This window comes from Diadema antillarum, unplaced genomic scaffold, assembly GCF_040938485.1.
Source record: "Diadema antillarum isolate AM-2024a unplaced genomic scaffold, OU_Dant_1.0 seq00001370_RagTag, whole genome shotgun sequence".
Classification (NCBI taxonomy): domain Eukaryota; kingdom Metazoa; phylum Echinodermata; class Echinoidea; order Diadematoida; family Diadematidae; genus Diadema; species Diadema antillarum.
Genome location: NW_027272131.1, coordinates 108,650 through 125,964, shown reverse-complemented (window position 1 = coordinate 125,964; position 17,315 = coordinate 108,650). Strand labels below are relative to the sequence as shown.

At 37.6% G+C, this 17,315-nt stretch overlaps 1 protein-coding gene across 1 annotated transcript; it reads left to right on the top strand.

The window, feature by feature from the left end:
• The first annotated feature begins 447 nt into the window (after window positions 1–447).
• On the top strand, window positions 448–11,636 carry LOC139708733 (alpha-L-iduronidase-like). The gene is made up of 14 exons (XM_071620667.1): window positions 448–583; window positions 1,158–1,298; window positions 1,750–1,943; window positions 2,671–2,766; window positions 3,263–3,471; window positions 4,054–4,154; window positions 5,260–5,338; window positions 5,994–6,252; window positions 6,716–6,788; window positions 7,525–7,640; window positions 8,384–8,517; window positions 9,802–9,927; window positions 10,563–10,770; window positions 11,557–11,636. The coding sequence occupies exons 1-14, from the start codon at window positions 480–482 to the stop codon at window positions 11,634–11,636; spliced, it is 1,920 nt and encodes a 639-aa protein (XP_071476768.1). The 5' UTR covers window positions 448–479.
• The last annotated feature ends 5,679 nt before the right edge of the window (window positions 11,637–17,315 follow it).

Sequence of the window (17,315 nt, the reverse complement as noted above, 5' to 3'; positions counted from 1 at the left end):
AAGTGGGCCCCCACACTTCTGAAAATGCTCCACCGGCCCTGTACTAAGAATATAAACATTCATAGTTGAATCTATACCAAGGTAAACTGGTTAGCTGTATCCCTGCGACATTTTGTCCAAAATCCAATCTGCACATGTGAATAATATCTTAGCAAATATCAGGGCCAGTGGAACGGGGGAGGGAGACCCTTTCTCACCATACAGAGGAATACATAGGGTAGGGTACCTATCACCACTTTGTTTGGGCCCCCTCACTTTTTTTACCCTGGAAGTGGCACTAGAAAAAAAAAAATAAAATGAAATTTATAAGTGTGAGCGCCCTTTTCTTTTTTTTTTTTTGTTTTTTGTTTGTCAGGTGAAGAAACCCGGAAGTGGCATCAGAAGCTGCGCTAACCTATTGCGCCCTCTTCCGTCTGTTTGAGAAAGAGAAAATGGATTGTCTGCTTCTTCGACGCTTCCTGACATTTTCCACGTTATTAATGATCCAGTTTTGTCATGCACTATCAGACAAAAATACCTTCCGTGTGTCACTCGACCAAGATGTAGCTACTTTGCATCACTTTTGGAAGAGCACTGGATTTTGGTGCGTATACGGGCAATATTATTCTGATTTGTTGAGTGACTATGTAACGTTGCATCAAGCAAGTTTTGAAATAACAGTCCCATCTATTTGTATTGATGTTATGTATGCGGCGAGCAGGGTAGACCGACCGCGAGTAAACAGTTAACATTCAATTGTAAAATTTAACTTGTAGATCTAAGCCTGTACCTGTAAAGGTCTCTGTTTCGTTTTGGGTCTTTTTTCGTTTTTATTTTTCTTTACATTTCAAGTAAGTGTCTAGATTTAAAAACTTTGAGCTATGTTTAATATAATAATAAACACAAGCAGTGACAAGGTCAAGGAAGGTTAATCAGATCAGAGGCAAAGTAGCTACGTATATGCTACAAAGATAGGCTCCGCCTGTGTTGAAGGCCCCACTTAGTTATAAATTTAGTTGAAATCTATATCAAATTCTATCTGTGATATTCTCAGTAAGTTTTGATGCAGAGGAAATAAGCATAAAATTTTACCTTGGCTGGGCATCTGACATCTGTAAAGAAGCCTAGGGTTCTTTTTTTTTTAAGCCATCTATGCATTGTTTTTAACATAATTTCAGTCCACCAGCTCCCCATCAAGATGACTACAAGTACTTCTTGAGTGAAGATGAGAAACAGAACTTGGCCTTCATTGGATCTGTCCCAAGAAATGGCATCGAGCAAGTCCGAATTCACTGGCTACTTGATCTTGTCAAAGTTGAGTGAGTATCTATCAATTCAGAATATTTTTCACAAGACAAATTTTAGGTAAGGCTGACCATTGTACAGCTAAGATATTTTGTAAAGATAGATTCCGATTCTTTATTATACCACAGATGTGTTATGGTGTCGGCTCAAGTTTAAAACAAGGCAGAATAATTTTTTATGCTTAAATTCACCTCTAAACAATCCTTAAAGAGACAGATTGAATACCTATGGTGGATATCCTTGTCTCCAACTACATCTACATGAATGTTGCAATGAAGTAGTGATCTCTTGTGAACTTTCAATGTAAGCAGTAACTAAGAAGATCAGTTTTTGCAATATTTTTGCTGTATTTACTTTGGTCCTTTTATTTGATGACAATTTCTAATAGGCAATGTGTAGCTATTAATGACCAGATAGCTCTCACAAAATTTGACCTTAGCTGCTTCTCCAAACTCTCTGAAATAGGTCTGTCAGTGGGTCAAAGGTTAATTATAACTTTACTCTGCTGGATGAGATGGTGGCGATATTGCATTCCAATAATCTTCGGCCTGGCTTTGAGCTGATGGGAAACCCATCCGACTGGTACACTGACCTTGAGAATTCCACACAGGTGTATGCTTGGCGAGATTTGGTGCAGAGTTTGGCCCTGAGGTACATAGGTAAGAGACTGCTCTTTCACACAAACTGTCTTGGAAGCTTAGAATGTGAGGAGAATTTTTATTCTGTGTATGTCTTTCATTTAATCAGTTTACATTTTAGTTACCTACTTTGATTTTTTTTATTCTGTTAATGTATCAATGTCAATAATCTTAATAGAAGCGAGTTCTTTAAGCACTGCCCATTGTAATCCTGATTCTGATTTGTGTTCCTAAACTTACATTGTTCTGTTTTATTCTTTTTGTCAGTACTACATATTATGAAACAAATATTTTAAAAAAAAAAGATATTTGCTAATGCACAAATTGGCAATTATGTGCATCAGCAATGAGTGAATGAGATATCTTTGTTAATCAAAACATTCTCTGCAACAAGTAAACCAACAGTGGCCAGGAGGAACTCTCAAGGCATATCTGCTCCCGTATTCAAGACATTATGAAAGATGTAACCGATACTGACATATCACATGATATCTTTTTATTCATGTCAAAAGGTAGCTATGTCAGAGGAGAATCCAGCTGAGATGTATTAAACTCGTTTAACACCACCAGCCTGTCATGTTGTTGCCGTATAACATTTTCATGTTGTCTATGGAATTCCAAGAATTAACATTGTAAATGAAACTTTGCCACCCATCCAGGCTTTGACAGCCATAAAATTGTGTGCATTCACAAGACAGAAACATGAATCACAAAATATGTTCTCACCTTGCTTTTCTTCTCCAATCAGATTTATATGGCCTTGATTATGTCAGCAGCTGGAACTTTGAATCATGGAATGAACCTGATCATCATGACTTTGATACAATGAACTTCACAGCACAAGGTAGTCATCCCCACCCCTCTGATAATCTGAAATCACCTCTTTTTTTTTTTTTTTTTTTTTTAAATGAATGGGGCCATACATATCAATTACAGTTTTGTGAGATGCTATGTATAAGTCTCCATACAGGTATGATCAGCATGTTTTGAAGGGGCAGTTTCCCAGAAATATATGCAAATTTGGCAACTGAAGAAAAATTATGTGAAACGCTGTGAAATTTTGAGGGAAAATCGGACAATCCATTAAAGTTTGGCTAATTTTATTTGCTGTCTTTGCTCAATGGGAGCTCTATACAGCAATTTGTGAAGTCACAATAGTAAATGGTATAAAGAAATATTGAAGGAATTCACCAGTCTAATTTCTTCTTTTAAAAATACACATTCCCTAGACTTGTTACAGAAATGTCCTCAGGTAAACATACATTTTGGAAGAGCTAGTTCAAGTTCAATTTTGATATTTGTTAGTGTCAACTTTATGTCTCCTTCTACTACTCTGCCAGGTTTTCTGAATTATTATGATGCCTGCTCTGAGGGTCTCCTTGCAGCTCACCCCAGCCTGAAGCTTGGGGGTCCAGCAGACAGCATGAGGGAACCTGACCCAAGGCACCCAAAGAAAAGCTGGTCCCTCTTAGACCACTGTGCCAATGGGATCAACTACTTCACAAAGGAAAAGGGAGTTAGGCTAGACTACATTTCACTGCATCTCAAGGTTAGTTTTCAACAGTCTTTTTCTTTCATGAAGCAAGTGTGTTATATCACTTCTCTCATTTGCATTTCTGTTTTGGTACTTTTCTGCTTTGGGCTGCTAGATATATGCTACTCAAGTATGTGCTACTTTTGTTATTTCTTTTCCTTAACCCAAAGATTTTTTCCCCTATCCATGACATTATCTATGTTATATTGTTGCCACTGTTAATGAAGCATTGTGGGAATATGTTTGTCCTCAGGTTGTTATTTTTATGTTTCCCTTCTGTTTAAATGGTTTACTTTACAGCAATACTCTTAATCAATTGATCAATTTATTCCATCCTTAGTAGGTGTCAAATGAGATAGAATACACAGAATTTAATTCTACCATTTCCACATCATTATGTTTTTGTTTTGTTTTTTGTTTGTTTGTTTGCTTGGCTTACATATACAGTTACTTCCAGATGTTGTGTGATTTTTTTCTTGATGGGGTTCCCTTTCCATGTATTTTGTTTTTGAATGTTCATTAGTTAGGCTCATCTTTTTTTTAATAGTCAAATGATGTGAAAGTGGTATGTCTGGTATTCTCCTATTGTCATTTCAGGGAGGTGGGCATTCATCTACTATTATTACTGATGAAATAGCAAAGATTACTGAGATTCTGGAGAAGTACCCACAGTACTCGAAAACTCCATTCTACAATGAGTGAGTAATAGCCTGCTGTCAATACTCCTACCTTCATCGTTATGTAGATTCATGATAGCAAACATAGAACATAAAAGCTTTCCCTTCAAAGCCCATGTAGATGTCTAGAAATATCATCTCAGAAGATTGCAAATGACATTAGAATACCATGTTGCAATATTTCAGACTCAACTGGAGCATTACCTTGTGGTTCAGTTGTCCCTGTTAGTGCCATTTGCAAGCTATGTGTACGAAAAAGAAAGCATTGGACGGAGTGTACACACGCATGCTCAGGATAGTTCTTAATGTGTCGTAGAGTGACTACACTAGATTTCGATTTATATGGTATATTGCCACAAGTGTCTGACGAAAAGTGTGAAAAAAAACAGAAGGATGAGATTAGCGGGACAGTGTGCTCGGCACCCTGAGCCATCTGCCAATTCCCTCGTTCTCTGGGAGCCCAAACAGGAAATTGCAAAAAGAGGAAGAAGTAGGGCCACTTTCATCAGTGTAGTGAAGAAGGACGCAGGCCTTGATATCATTAATGCACTAAGGACAGCCATGTTAGATAGACAGGTTTGGAGGTCCATCTTTGTTCATGGAACCCGAGATGGCATAGACTGAAGCTGATACATGCCCTCAGATTAGTAGTAGTTGTAGTAGTAGTATCAATGTTTCAGGCTTTCTGCTGGGTGGTCCTAAGAAGGTCACCCTTTATGTGCCCAGGGTGAGCTTCACATGCCAAGCTTTTTCATCAACATTCTGTAGTCCATCAAAAATTGACCTAATCATAAATTACCAAACCCACTGGGGTGTAGCAACGTGCCTCTGTCTAAAAATAAGGCCATGGTTACTCAATATCTTTTTTTTATTGACAATTACTTTCCAGACATCTGTGGCAATCACCAAAGAAAGCACTCCAGTGTTTGTGCAAATCGGTGAATAAAGTATTTTAGGGTCGATTCAGTGTCTGTAAAATAAAGTAATTTAATCCTTGGCACACATGGATGTGTTTGCTTTTTGCATTCATGTTTTTTATCTTGGTATTAAGGGATGGATCTTTATAGAAGATATCATAACTCAAGCAAAAAGATTATGATATGCTTTGCTATTGATCCCTTCTCAGTGAGGGAGATCCTCTGGTAGGGTGGAGCAAGCCGGAGTGGTGGAGAGCTGATACCACGTATGCAGCTGTTGTCGCCAAGGTAAGTTCATGTTCTCTTCCAGTAGACCAGTAATAACCTTTCTGTCAAATTGCAGAGCTTCTCTGCTTTAAATCAACAGCCTTTTGTCTTACTTTTTCTCTCTTTTTTTTTTTTGAATGTATCCCTTTAAAAAGACAGAGAGGTTGCCTTCACACCATGTCAAAGATATTCAAAACCTTGGCCATGTCCATTGTGTCATTCAATTAAGTTGCTATGTTGTTAGATTTTCTTTATTTTTCTGAACAAGAAAATGTTCATTTTGTTATGATGGCGGATGTATGGGATTACGGTATCCAAACAATATGATTTGAGCAGATTTATCAAGAATGTGGTCCCCCCCCCCCCCATAAAAAAAGAAGATGTCATGACCGTGGTAATATTTGGTGACTGTGATGAAGACCAATTGTAATTAAATGGGATAGGGGCTTGGCCAAGATGCAATGTGCTCTTCCATTTCAATGCCACATTACTCACATGTTTGAACAGTCTTAGCAGTGGTATTATCTGTTTGGTCTTGCTTTAGCATTCTTTTGAGATGTCTCTGGCTATTTACGTCTCCAGTTCAAACCAAATTGTTCTCAGTGAAAGAAAAACCATCAGCAGGGGTTGGACGTCTTCATTCATCTCACCATTTCCATCTAACCTTTAACCCCAGGTCATAGTTCAGCACCAGGACCAAGTAATCAGGCAGCATCCAGACTTCCTGTTCACTCTCCTCAGCAACGACAATGGCTTCCTCAATTTCTACCCCAGTTACTTCGATCAGCGTACCCTGGTGGCCCGCTTCCAGATGAATAAGACCACGCCCCCTAGTGTCCAGACAGTCAAGAAGCCAGTGCTTAGCGTGATGGGGCTACTCTCTCTGCTTGGGGAGAAGCAGGTTCTGGTAACTAATGTCACAAGCGGCCAGCAAGGTTAGTTCCTATGAAGAAGGTTCCCTCAATTGTATGCATCATGGGAATGAGTATATTTAGAAGAGAAACCTGCTCATCAAATGTAATCCTTTGAGGTTAAAAGTGCTAATCACCTTGAACTGCATCAGTCCCCTATGATACCATATCCTGGCAATACTTCTTTGACTGTTCATTCACCTTTTCCCATAACACTGTTCAGTGTCAATTTCTTAATACACATACCGGTACTTTTTTAAAGAATTACTATGTGATTAATGATACAATTTTTGTATGTTTCTGTCAGTCTATTGTAGAATTAATCTTGAATTTGAGTGTAATCTAGTGTATTTGAAATAGGAGGTATTGACTGGAATGTTTATTTTCCCATGAGGAAGCTTGAACATTCAGCATGCTTTCAGTTGGGGAAGACATGCTGTATTTAACAGCTTTTCCCCAATTTCTTGCCTTTTTTCCCCATTTCAAGCCAATGCATTATGGAGTGATTTAGGAGTCCTGGCCTCTCTTCATACTCCGTCACAGATGTCAAATTCAGATAGGTAGGAATGATATTCCAGTTGACCTTCAGATAACTGATCATAATACATAATGTTTATAGAAGGAATAATTCAACTGAACTCCTGCAGAGCTTACATGAAACTAAGTGAAGAGAGCCTAATGCCATTACATTGCCCACAATTTTCATTCAGTGAATAGATTTAAAGCAGACTTTTTTAAGGGCAGATGCTAACCCAAGTTTTCCCTTGCATCGCTGTGGATCCCATACAGATCTTTTCAATTTCTTTTTGAATTGCAGCATTTTCATATCTTTGTGTTTGCCTGGAAATACACGTTTCTATGACAGCATTCATAATATAATGACAGCAATATGGTTTGGTTAAAAGTTGGAGGATTCACAATTTTATCATAATGGCACAAGCAGCAAGGATATTATAGCACTAAACAAATTCAGTGAGTCAACATGATGTGTTACATGCCTTGGAGCTCTAGGATATCTGAATCTAGAATTAACTTGGGGAATGCCCAGTTCTCAGTGATATTTCATGATGCTCGTGAACCTTTTGCAAATCTCTGTTTTCTTCTGAGCTGATACAAGATATATACTCAGATTAGTGTATGTTTATCCTCTTGGCAATGAAATGGCATACTTCCTTCTTCCTGCATTGCTATTATATACCATAATGACATTCAACAGAAATCACTCAGAATTATGTATTTGTTAGTTTGTGAATGTGTGCGTGTATATTCAGTTTGTATGTTCTTCTTATTCCGTAGCTGGCAAGCAGCAATCCTGATATTCAACAGCGCAGACACTACTAATGTGACAGGCAGGGACCGTGTCCAGCTTCAAATCACTGGGATTAAGTCGCCTATTTTCTCCAACACTATAGGTAAGCCAGTGAGACATGTACCCATCAAGGCCTTAAGAGTGCTTTCTTTTGAGTTATCATGGACAGTCAGATTTTGTTTGTTGTTCATTTTGCAACAGAGCAAAAGAAAAGCACAGAAAATTTGGAAAGAGCAAGTACAGTGTATCTTCAAAGTAGCCATTCAGAAAGTTTCTGATATACTGCAGTGTTCCATGCACTTCTGCAGACTGCAACTTTTCCACTTCTGCTTTTATTTTGGTTCATGGTGTTATGCAATAGAAAAGAACTGTTTTCAGAGGTAGACAACAATTCAACATATTTGGTCATTGTACTTTATTTGCTGCCATACCAAGGGGAAAGTTTAGACTCAAACTGCCCTTGTACAGGCAACTGTAAACACTGAAAGTTCTACCTTGCCTAACTGTACAACAAGTACTTTTTGAGTGATATTTCAGTTATTGTCCCGATTTGAGTTAATAGAGTGTGTAATGCTATGATCGAATGCTTCTTGAATTTGTCATCATCAAGTCCTAGTAGGAGCTGTTACCTTGGAAAACATTAATGAGGTTCTATTTTCACAGTAGGCCTTAATAATTCCATCTGATATGACACTTTGATCTGTAGGTCATTGGGAATCAATAAATAATGACTAAACAATTGAATAAAGCATGCATAATAGAAGATCGAGTAGCAAAATATGAAGTCGCTAAACATTCATTCCTTGTTGAACTTCACCCACCTCCTCCTCCCCCCATACACTGTAGACAGTACTGGCGACATTGTTTACACTGAGTACATCCTAAACAATACACATGGCAATCCAGCAGGAGTCTGGACACAATTTAAATCTCCAGTCTACCCAACTCGAGAGCAGTTCAAGAAGATCAGGCAAAACCAGGTTTGTATCTTTGTGATACCTTCATTCATGATGTATTTGTAGTCCTCATATGTAAATTACACAAAGCCTTTGGCATTGACAGACTGGTAATGATGATTTAGAATATTCCTCCTACTTTTAGAGATACTGAATCATTGATTTTTTATGGCCTGTTTGCAGATTTGAATATCATGTAATGGCTTGTGGAAAGCAATTCAATTTAACTGACCTTGCTAAAGCATTCCACAGTGTCTTATTGATGCGTAAAATGTAATTGCTTTATAAATTGACAGAATAGCATGCATCCCCTCACTGAGGATTTGTTCAAAAGCTTATGCAGGAAGTGATTTGAAGCCAGAGGTCATTTTATCGCATGCAGCAGGAGCGGATCCAGGAATTCTGTAAAAGGGGGTGGGGGGGGGGGGGGCGCAACTAATATTTGTGGTGCCACGCAGTCCGGGTTTCATTTCATTTTTTTCTTTTTACTTCTTTTGTTTTTAATGAAAAATAAAGGGGGGGCGTGCGCTGGTTGCGCCTCCCTCTGGATTTGCCACTGTGCAGGCATTATAGTTGGCGTGTTTAACATCAAAATTTGAGATTGCCATTACAAGGTGGATAAAAGCACCAAATTTAGAGAGATAATCCCTCAGGACACACTCGTTAATATTAATGTAGGATCCCTCTAGAATTTTTCATTTGTATGGCATAAATGCTGAATTTCACTTTCCAGAAATTTTCGCGAGCATGAAATCGTTGCAAATTTCACAGGGAGCCAACATCCGCGAAAGCAAAATGCTTGTGATTTTACGCAATGCATTGAATACCGGTGACAATTCGCGAAAGTTTCATGCTGTGAAAAAAGCTAAGGGCTCCTACTCTAATATCAATGAGTAGGTCTTGAGGGGTCATCTCTCCAAATTTGGTGCATTTATTTTATGCCTTGTAACAGTAATTTCACTATGCAACCTGACTGTTGTGTTATTGTTCAGTCTGACATAGAGTAATGCCATCTTAGTGCTGTTATGCAACATGAATCTTCTGTTCTGCAGTGCATTAGATAACAATTAGGTAACAATACGGTAATGCCTTTTGAGAATGTCAGAAGAGATACATATGTGGTATATGAGTGAGCTGTCTTCAATGTCCCTAACATTAATCTTAGGTGAACTGTTTCTCCATTGAAAGTAGACCATCATCAGTGGGGACCCTACGACTATTTCCAAGCCGTTTCTTTTATCTATAATTTATACTAATGTAAGTATAGCTGCTGTCGTAATAGAGTTTTGATGTGTCTGTGCAACACAGGAACCGGTTCGCATCAGTGGTCCAAAGTCGGTCACAGGACCAAGTTTGACCCTTGACCTGTCTATTAGCAAGCCGGGAGTCACATTGCTACACATCTGTGCAAAGCCAGACAAAGTACCAGAAAAGGTGATAACAATAATTGTGATCTTTTCCATAGGCATTATTTCTTGACTATGAGTGATGTTGGAATTTCATAGAGCAGTTACTATTATTTATTCGGAGTTGAAATAGCTCACTGGTAAATAGATAATTGCTTCAACATTATTTTGACAGTTACTATTCAGAGATTCTTCGTGTTCATTGTATGCTGATTATGCGGGTTATAACGAAAATTCAACGTATTTTCATTTTTCTGGCATAATGCAAGCACTTTACTTTCCTCTTTTTAGAAAACAGGGGGAATGATATTAACCTTAACATATGTTAGTAATAAGTCAAGGGAATGTGTACTTTTCACAAGAAATTAGATTTTGTGGAATTCTCTATATATTTTCTTTGTACTGTTTTTCCATATACGATGTCTGAATGAAACTTCAAAAATTTATAACGTTTGAACAGATTGTCCGATTTTCTCTGATGTGTTCTACTAATATTGCAGCGTTCACTCAGTCCACATGTATATTTGCGTTTCATTCCCCTTAAATAGCTTGTTGCCATCTCTATTCTCCATTTCATCTACCTTAGCAGGCCAAACAAAAATGTCAAACACTTGAGAAATTGATATCTGGAGTTGACTGCAAATTCACTATCTTTTGTCATAGGTGACGAGTTTGCGTCTGCATCGCTACACAGCATCTGATGTCCTTGTCATCTGGGATGATAGCGCCATCTCCTGTCGATGCATTCTGACCTATCAGGTGGAACACGCCATCCAAGGTTCACAGGGGCCATATCAACAGATAAACAACGTCGACCTCATATTCACCACATTTGTGTATTCACCAGATGAACGGAAGAATACAGGTATATGTGTATTGAGCATTCTTCCAAAAATTATATTTTAAAGTTATTTTTGCCAGGTACTTCTACTTTGATTGTCCATGTTGTGTTGTTACTGTTGTGTCTTTGATGAGCATAATGTTTTCCCAATGTATATAGTGAATGTAAATATGCATGTATGGCTGCATTTACAGATTTTTCCTCAAAGGCAAATGGTCAAAGTATTTCATTATTACCAAAAGAAGTGCTGAAAGTGTGACATTTGTTACAATAAACTTGTCAAAACTTGTCTAGGTGGTAAGACTTGTGAGATGTTCAGAATTTAGGGAAGATAGTATCTTGCCCTTAGGTCAAAATAATGATAATGCAGTAATTGCTAATCATTACATATTGTCTTTGCTATTTTTTAATTGGTGTAATTGTCTAAACCCATTACTTGAACTTTAAGGAAACACTGATGCATATCATGTATTACATTGATATATTGTGGCTTCGAAGTGTAGTACCGTATATGCCTTACATTTCTTTAGTGTAATATTTCCTGAACTGGGACTTGGAAGACAATTTTGCGAGTGGTCGCCGTTGCGATTAAGAACCACTAGGACAAAGAAATTGTTTATTATTCCTCTTCAAGAGAAAAAAATAGTAATTTCCCACATTGGTGGTAGTGTACAGCCCATTTGACTTGCAACATTCCTAAAATCAAAATGCTGCAAAATTGACTTCAAAAACAGTATTGAAGCATTGGAAATGTGTGTGGTCATTAGGATCATTATTACTGTATTATTCTTTGGACAGGAACAGGCAAAGGATCAGCTTTGGATGGATGGTATAGAGTGAGAGCTGTGGACTACTGGAATCAACCGGGGCCATACTCGACACCAGTCCAGCTTTAGAATGCATGAGCCTTTTTATCGAAGCAAATGAAATCTACAGGTTAACTGACAAATATGAATGTATGAATGTATCCTCTAAACTTGTGTCTTTTTACACTTGCAACAGTAAATGCTTTCATACTGCAATTGAAATTCTAATGATGCTACTGCAGTGTGCTACAGAATGAGAGTACCACCATGGTTCTTCCATGGTTACAATTGCAAATTTACATAAAACGGCACAATTTACCATTTAACCTTGGTGTCGTAGTCCCATCTTGGCCCTAACATGGTTATCTTTATTCCTCCATTGCAAGGTATCTGATCGTAATACATGTACCTTCTTGATGAGGGATTAAGTAGGTAAAACTATCATATCTAAGGACATAAACATCAATTGGGGTTTGGGACTATGAATCTGGGCAATCTTCTTCAAGAGTTTGGAGTCTCATCCATTGTACTACCATGTTCTCACATATAAAAGTTGAAATTGTACCTTCCGAACTTCGTTCAGTCTCTGCCTGAAAATCAGTGTCATTGAAATGGTTTTACAGTCAACCTTGGAAAAAAAAAAAAAAAAACTTGCCTAAGTTGAATCTATTTGGACTAAAGAAATAGCTTTGACTTAGAGACAATTCGACTTATGAGGGATTAGAATATGATATAAAGAGAAGAGATCTTAAAAAGACCCTCGACTTAGGCGATCATTCGACTTATGTGAGGTCGACTTAAGCAAGGTTGACTGTACATAACTTATTGAGGGACAATTACCTCAGTTAATGTTTATTCATAACTTTTCACAATGATTTTGTAGCAAGATCATAGTTTCAGATATATGATGCAATTTGAGTTCAGGGAAAATATTATTATTTTGTACAGTACATGCTAACTCATCACTTGAAATCACAAGGGTATGAACACTATGCAAAGTCTTTGAAGTTGGCACCCTTCCTCTTATGCAACAACAAAAGTCATGGAAATATGCTACCACATGTATGACAAATGGGATTGAGAAATTATATTATAGGATGATTTTAGATCGCTGTATTTTTGTGTTACTGTTTACATGTGTATTGTCAACTTTCTGCTGTCACTGCAGATTTGTGGGGCCAGTAAATGTGCACTGTTTGACAGTAAAATGTTATTGAAACAATGTTCTATTCTTGCCCAAGACAAATTCACTTAGGCCTACTTAAATCTGCTCACCTATTTTGGAATGTCAAAAGAGAGAATGATTAGCTATTGTGGCGTACCTAGATACCCTGGTAACTCAGAAGGCATACAAGTAGCCAACTACATTGATGTTTATTTGTACTCACTTATCCAACACACTTTGTATGTTTAAAGAACTGCATTACCTCAATCTATGCATCTCACTTTGGACAGTTTAAAATATGTGCAATACAATATTTTCTCTGTGTATCCCACAGGATTAGTTGACAAACCTCTATCCAGTGTCTCAATGAAACAGCAAAAAGAAGCAAATGAAAAAAAAAAATCTTGCAGTACTGTCAATGTCTTCTTAACACCTTTTTATGTTAATTCGTATGATGATGTTGTCCATCACATTTCTAACAGACCAGACAATATTTTTGTTATCATTGGGAAGTGGGATGTTGGAGCATAATTGAGGCTGTACTATAGTGAGAAATATATGCAATTTACTGAATATTTGTATATCTTTATTTTATATTACTGTACCATTAAAAAATCTAATATGATGAATCTCTGCAGATCTCCTCTGTGGCCTTTTGATTTTTATACTTACAAATGTTGGTATAAAGGTGTGCCAAAAAGCAATTTGAAGTGGTAAATGAATGTACTGTATTATTTTAAATGAATGTTTTGAGGGTTTTTTGTTTTTTGGGGTTTTTTTTTTAACATGTGTATCACTGTGATCATATACAATAACACATCGTAACCCAAACGGAAATACATTCATTGTACATGGTTTGCAACTAAGAAACAGCTGAATATTTAACCTGGAGTTGGTGTTGAATCTACATGTATGTATGCAGCAGTTCTTAATTGTAGTGTTGCTATTAAAGTACCGTTAGGTAAACTATCTGTACATATAAAATACTCATTAGAAAATTACATGAGACCATATTTCAACTATTTTTTTTTCTGCATCAAATTCCATAAAAAAGAAAACAAACACACAAAGTAACTGCCCAATGAGTTGCAGTGATTGCAGCTAGTGTGGAAACAACCATCCAGCTGTGTGTGGTTGCCACAGTACATGGAAGTAATAAAACTGAGTACAAAACTTCAAACAAAAACATGTTTTGAATATCACACATGATTATGATTCAAACTGTCAATGACACTCTTTTTGTAACATTGAGGTCAGTATTTAATGATTAATCCATTCATCTTCATAAGTTGTTGAGAACTCAGTTGTCACATGTTGTTTTGAGTGAAGTACGTAAAATGTATCTCACTATAGTTTGATAATACTTTAGTGAAGTGATGATACATCAGTTCAGAAACTGCAACAAGAGGCCATCAGATTTCATTTCAATAGAATGTGCAAGTATTCTGTGAATGGTAAGGACATGATAAAAAGGGAATCAGGCATTTTCCTGCTTTTAGTTCTTTCTTAGTACAGTTTAGTCAGGTAGACCTTGATGGGAATCAACCTTTGGCAAGAAAAGTTAAGATATTATTGTTTGATTTATTAGAAAGAGGTAAGGTTGATACATGTAAAAACATTTCTTCTAAGTGCTCTCTTGTCAAGTTGGTCACTTTCAACCTGACAAACTGCATATCCGAGTTATGTAATAGGGAAATCGATCGCAAACTTTTTGATTAGACTCTCTTCAGTATACAGGGAATATATGCAACAAGAGATAGATATGAGAAAGTTTGTTCAGTGGGGCATGAACCAATCTGCGAGTTTAGCCATCATCCTTCTCCTCCATATCATTATAAAACAGTTGTATTAGCCCTAAGTTTAGAAGACTTGACAAACATATAAGCCATCATAGGCATCATGAAATTGCATGTATGACTTTATATATCTCATGTGCTTATGAACAAAATATATTTTTGATTAGAAAGGAATTGTCCATCATGTGATGGACAATTCCTTTCTAATCAAAAAAAAAAAATCTCCTTGAAAGTGGTATATAGCAGAGCTTCAAACTTACATGAATGGGAAAAAAAAAATCAGAAACACTGCAGAAAATTTGAGTAACTAGTTTTCATTCAATAGGCCTACCATTTTTTTTTTTTAAATTATGGAGGAATCTGACAATAGGTCTACCATGGACTGACAAGGGTTGAAATCAGGAATTTCTCCTTAACTTCAAATGTTTTAACCAGACCGAAAGATCTGAATAAAATATTATGCTCATCTTTAAATTGAAAAAGCCAATTATACTGAAGATGCCGGTATAGACAAGGCCTACACTTTCCCGTTTCACACTCCCTAACAGTTGTGCGTATTTTGCCTTGCTTTGATAATGACAGTTTTTAGCATCGAGAGTGTACTCTGTTAAAGTCACATTTATTTTATTTTAGTATTCATCTGTGAAATTATAGCATTTGAGTAAAAGTTCCTTGGGTTTTCCTTCCGTTGCACCGTCCGTCTAAAAAGAGAGAAAGGGAGAAACAACACGAGAGCTAGCCATGCGCTAAAACATGATATATTCGCGGCATGAAATTTTCGCGAATTGGAGCCGAGAGCCTTTTTTTTTTTTTTAGGCGTTAAATTTTCGCAAACTGCCACAGGCATTCAATGCATAATACTGAGTAGTGTAGACAAAAACTTTCGCGTGCATTGTAATTTCGCACGCGAACATTCCTAGTTTTACAGAGTAACTACTCATAGTCCCAAAGTCGCGCGATATGGAACAATGATATCCATAATCCATCCGACAAAAGGCTAGTAGGTCATTATGCGGGAATCATTTAGGCTTATCATAATGGGAGTTACTGAGTTTTGTGACTGATATGAGAGCTACCGGTAGGCCCATACCGCGTACCGAATTACCGATCGAGGGTAACCGTCGAGGCACCGGCCTACTGTATGCCTAGTGACATAGTGAGCTTTTTTCCCGCCACTTGTCTTCTGTTTACAGTGATGCAAACCGCGGGAACTTTTAGTCGGTTCGTGATTGGTCAAAGTTGTTTCGTAGGCGTGGCTGTAGATGTAAACCTACCGATGATTGGACAGATTGCGACGCGATAGATCTTCGTGGTTGATCAACATCTATCGCGTGTGTGATGTGATGATGCCCCCATCATTCGAAGAGCTACAGTAGTCTAGAGAAGCACGATATTGCAAAACGCTCAACGTTGACCTGATTGTGGTAAGTCACTAAATAAAGTGGTACTTTTCTACCTGGTATTAATTATCTGAATTACCTATGGCTATGATGACGCCAAGTGAATAGGGGGTCATTCAACGGATCCAATCTCGACTTGACTAATTGAGCCTGAACTCGAGTTCTGTGATGTTCTATTACGTGTTACTGGTACTTAAACTATATCCACGCCACGGGTACCGGGTGGTGTCTAACGTTAAAATGCAATCTGAGTGAATGAGAAGATCTAACGTTAGATTCTATACTACTGTTTCCAGTGATCATTGAGCTCAACATTTAGACTTAAAAGGCATTAGGCTAACTGTTGAGGTACTATGATTTGATTAGAAGGTCTACTTTTACCTTTTTATTCACATCTAATTCAGTTATCAGACGTCAGGGCAGACAATTGATTTTGTTCTCTAAGGACAAAAAAAAAAAAAATTGCAGGTGCATTCCATTGAAAACGGTCAACGGACAATGGATTTAACGTTAGACTAGGCCAGATATTAGTAAAGTGTTGACCAACCAAGTTTCACAAGCCGGTCAGTGGGCTCATCACTCAGCACTGACCTTTCTAACACGTATTTAACGGCTACTATTAATAAATAGAAACTCTAACCATGTTAACAGGTCTAAGTAGTGACACTAACGTTAGCACTACAGAACAGAACTTGGCTAGGACACTACACTAGGTAGCCTGCTGCTTTGACCGAAAGATCGGTCTGTATCTGTCCGTCGGGGAATGTTCCGCGGAGACTGCGTCTGGCTTCACGGATCCCCTCCGTATACAGACCGAAGTCAATGATTGCGGCTCCTGTGTGGAGCAGTCGCGCACAGATCAGACGTTACGATAAACCAAATTTCAGACAGCTTTTGTACATTCAAACAAGTATGACATGACATGACACATTATGCAGCAATATTTGGGATAAATTTCTCACATTGTGCAATCGAAATACTCACATAACCTCGGTTATAATGCAGAAATTTTATCGATATCGCAACATCGCCGTTCGCGAGCAGTAAGTCGCCATTTTGAATCTGTAACAATTGCTAAGCCAATCACATGCGAGGTACGTGTTTTAGTAAAACAAACACGTAGAAACTACCTCGCATGTGATTGGCTAATAGATTCATAGTGTATGTTTCTGCAGTTTGAATGTGACGACGCGACAGGCTGTGTTTTACGTTGAAAATTCTCCTAAAATGTTGAATTATTAATCTGGTGAGTGTAACGTATTCTTGAAAAAATAAATTCACCATACAAGCTTAAATTTGCCGACCTAGGGCCGTGAATTAGATGCAATCGAGAAGGGTGAGGTACCTCACCCAATTTTCCATAGAGACAGTGGTTAAGAACATCCACACAGCAATGGGTACTGCAACC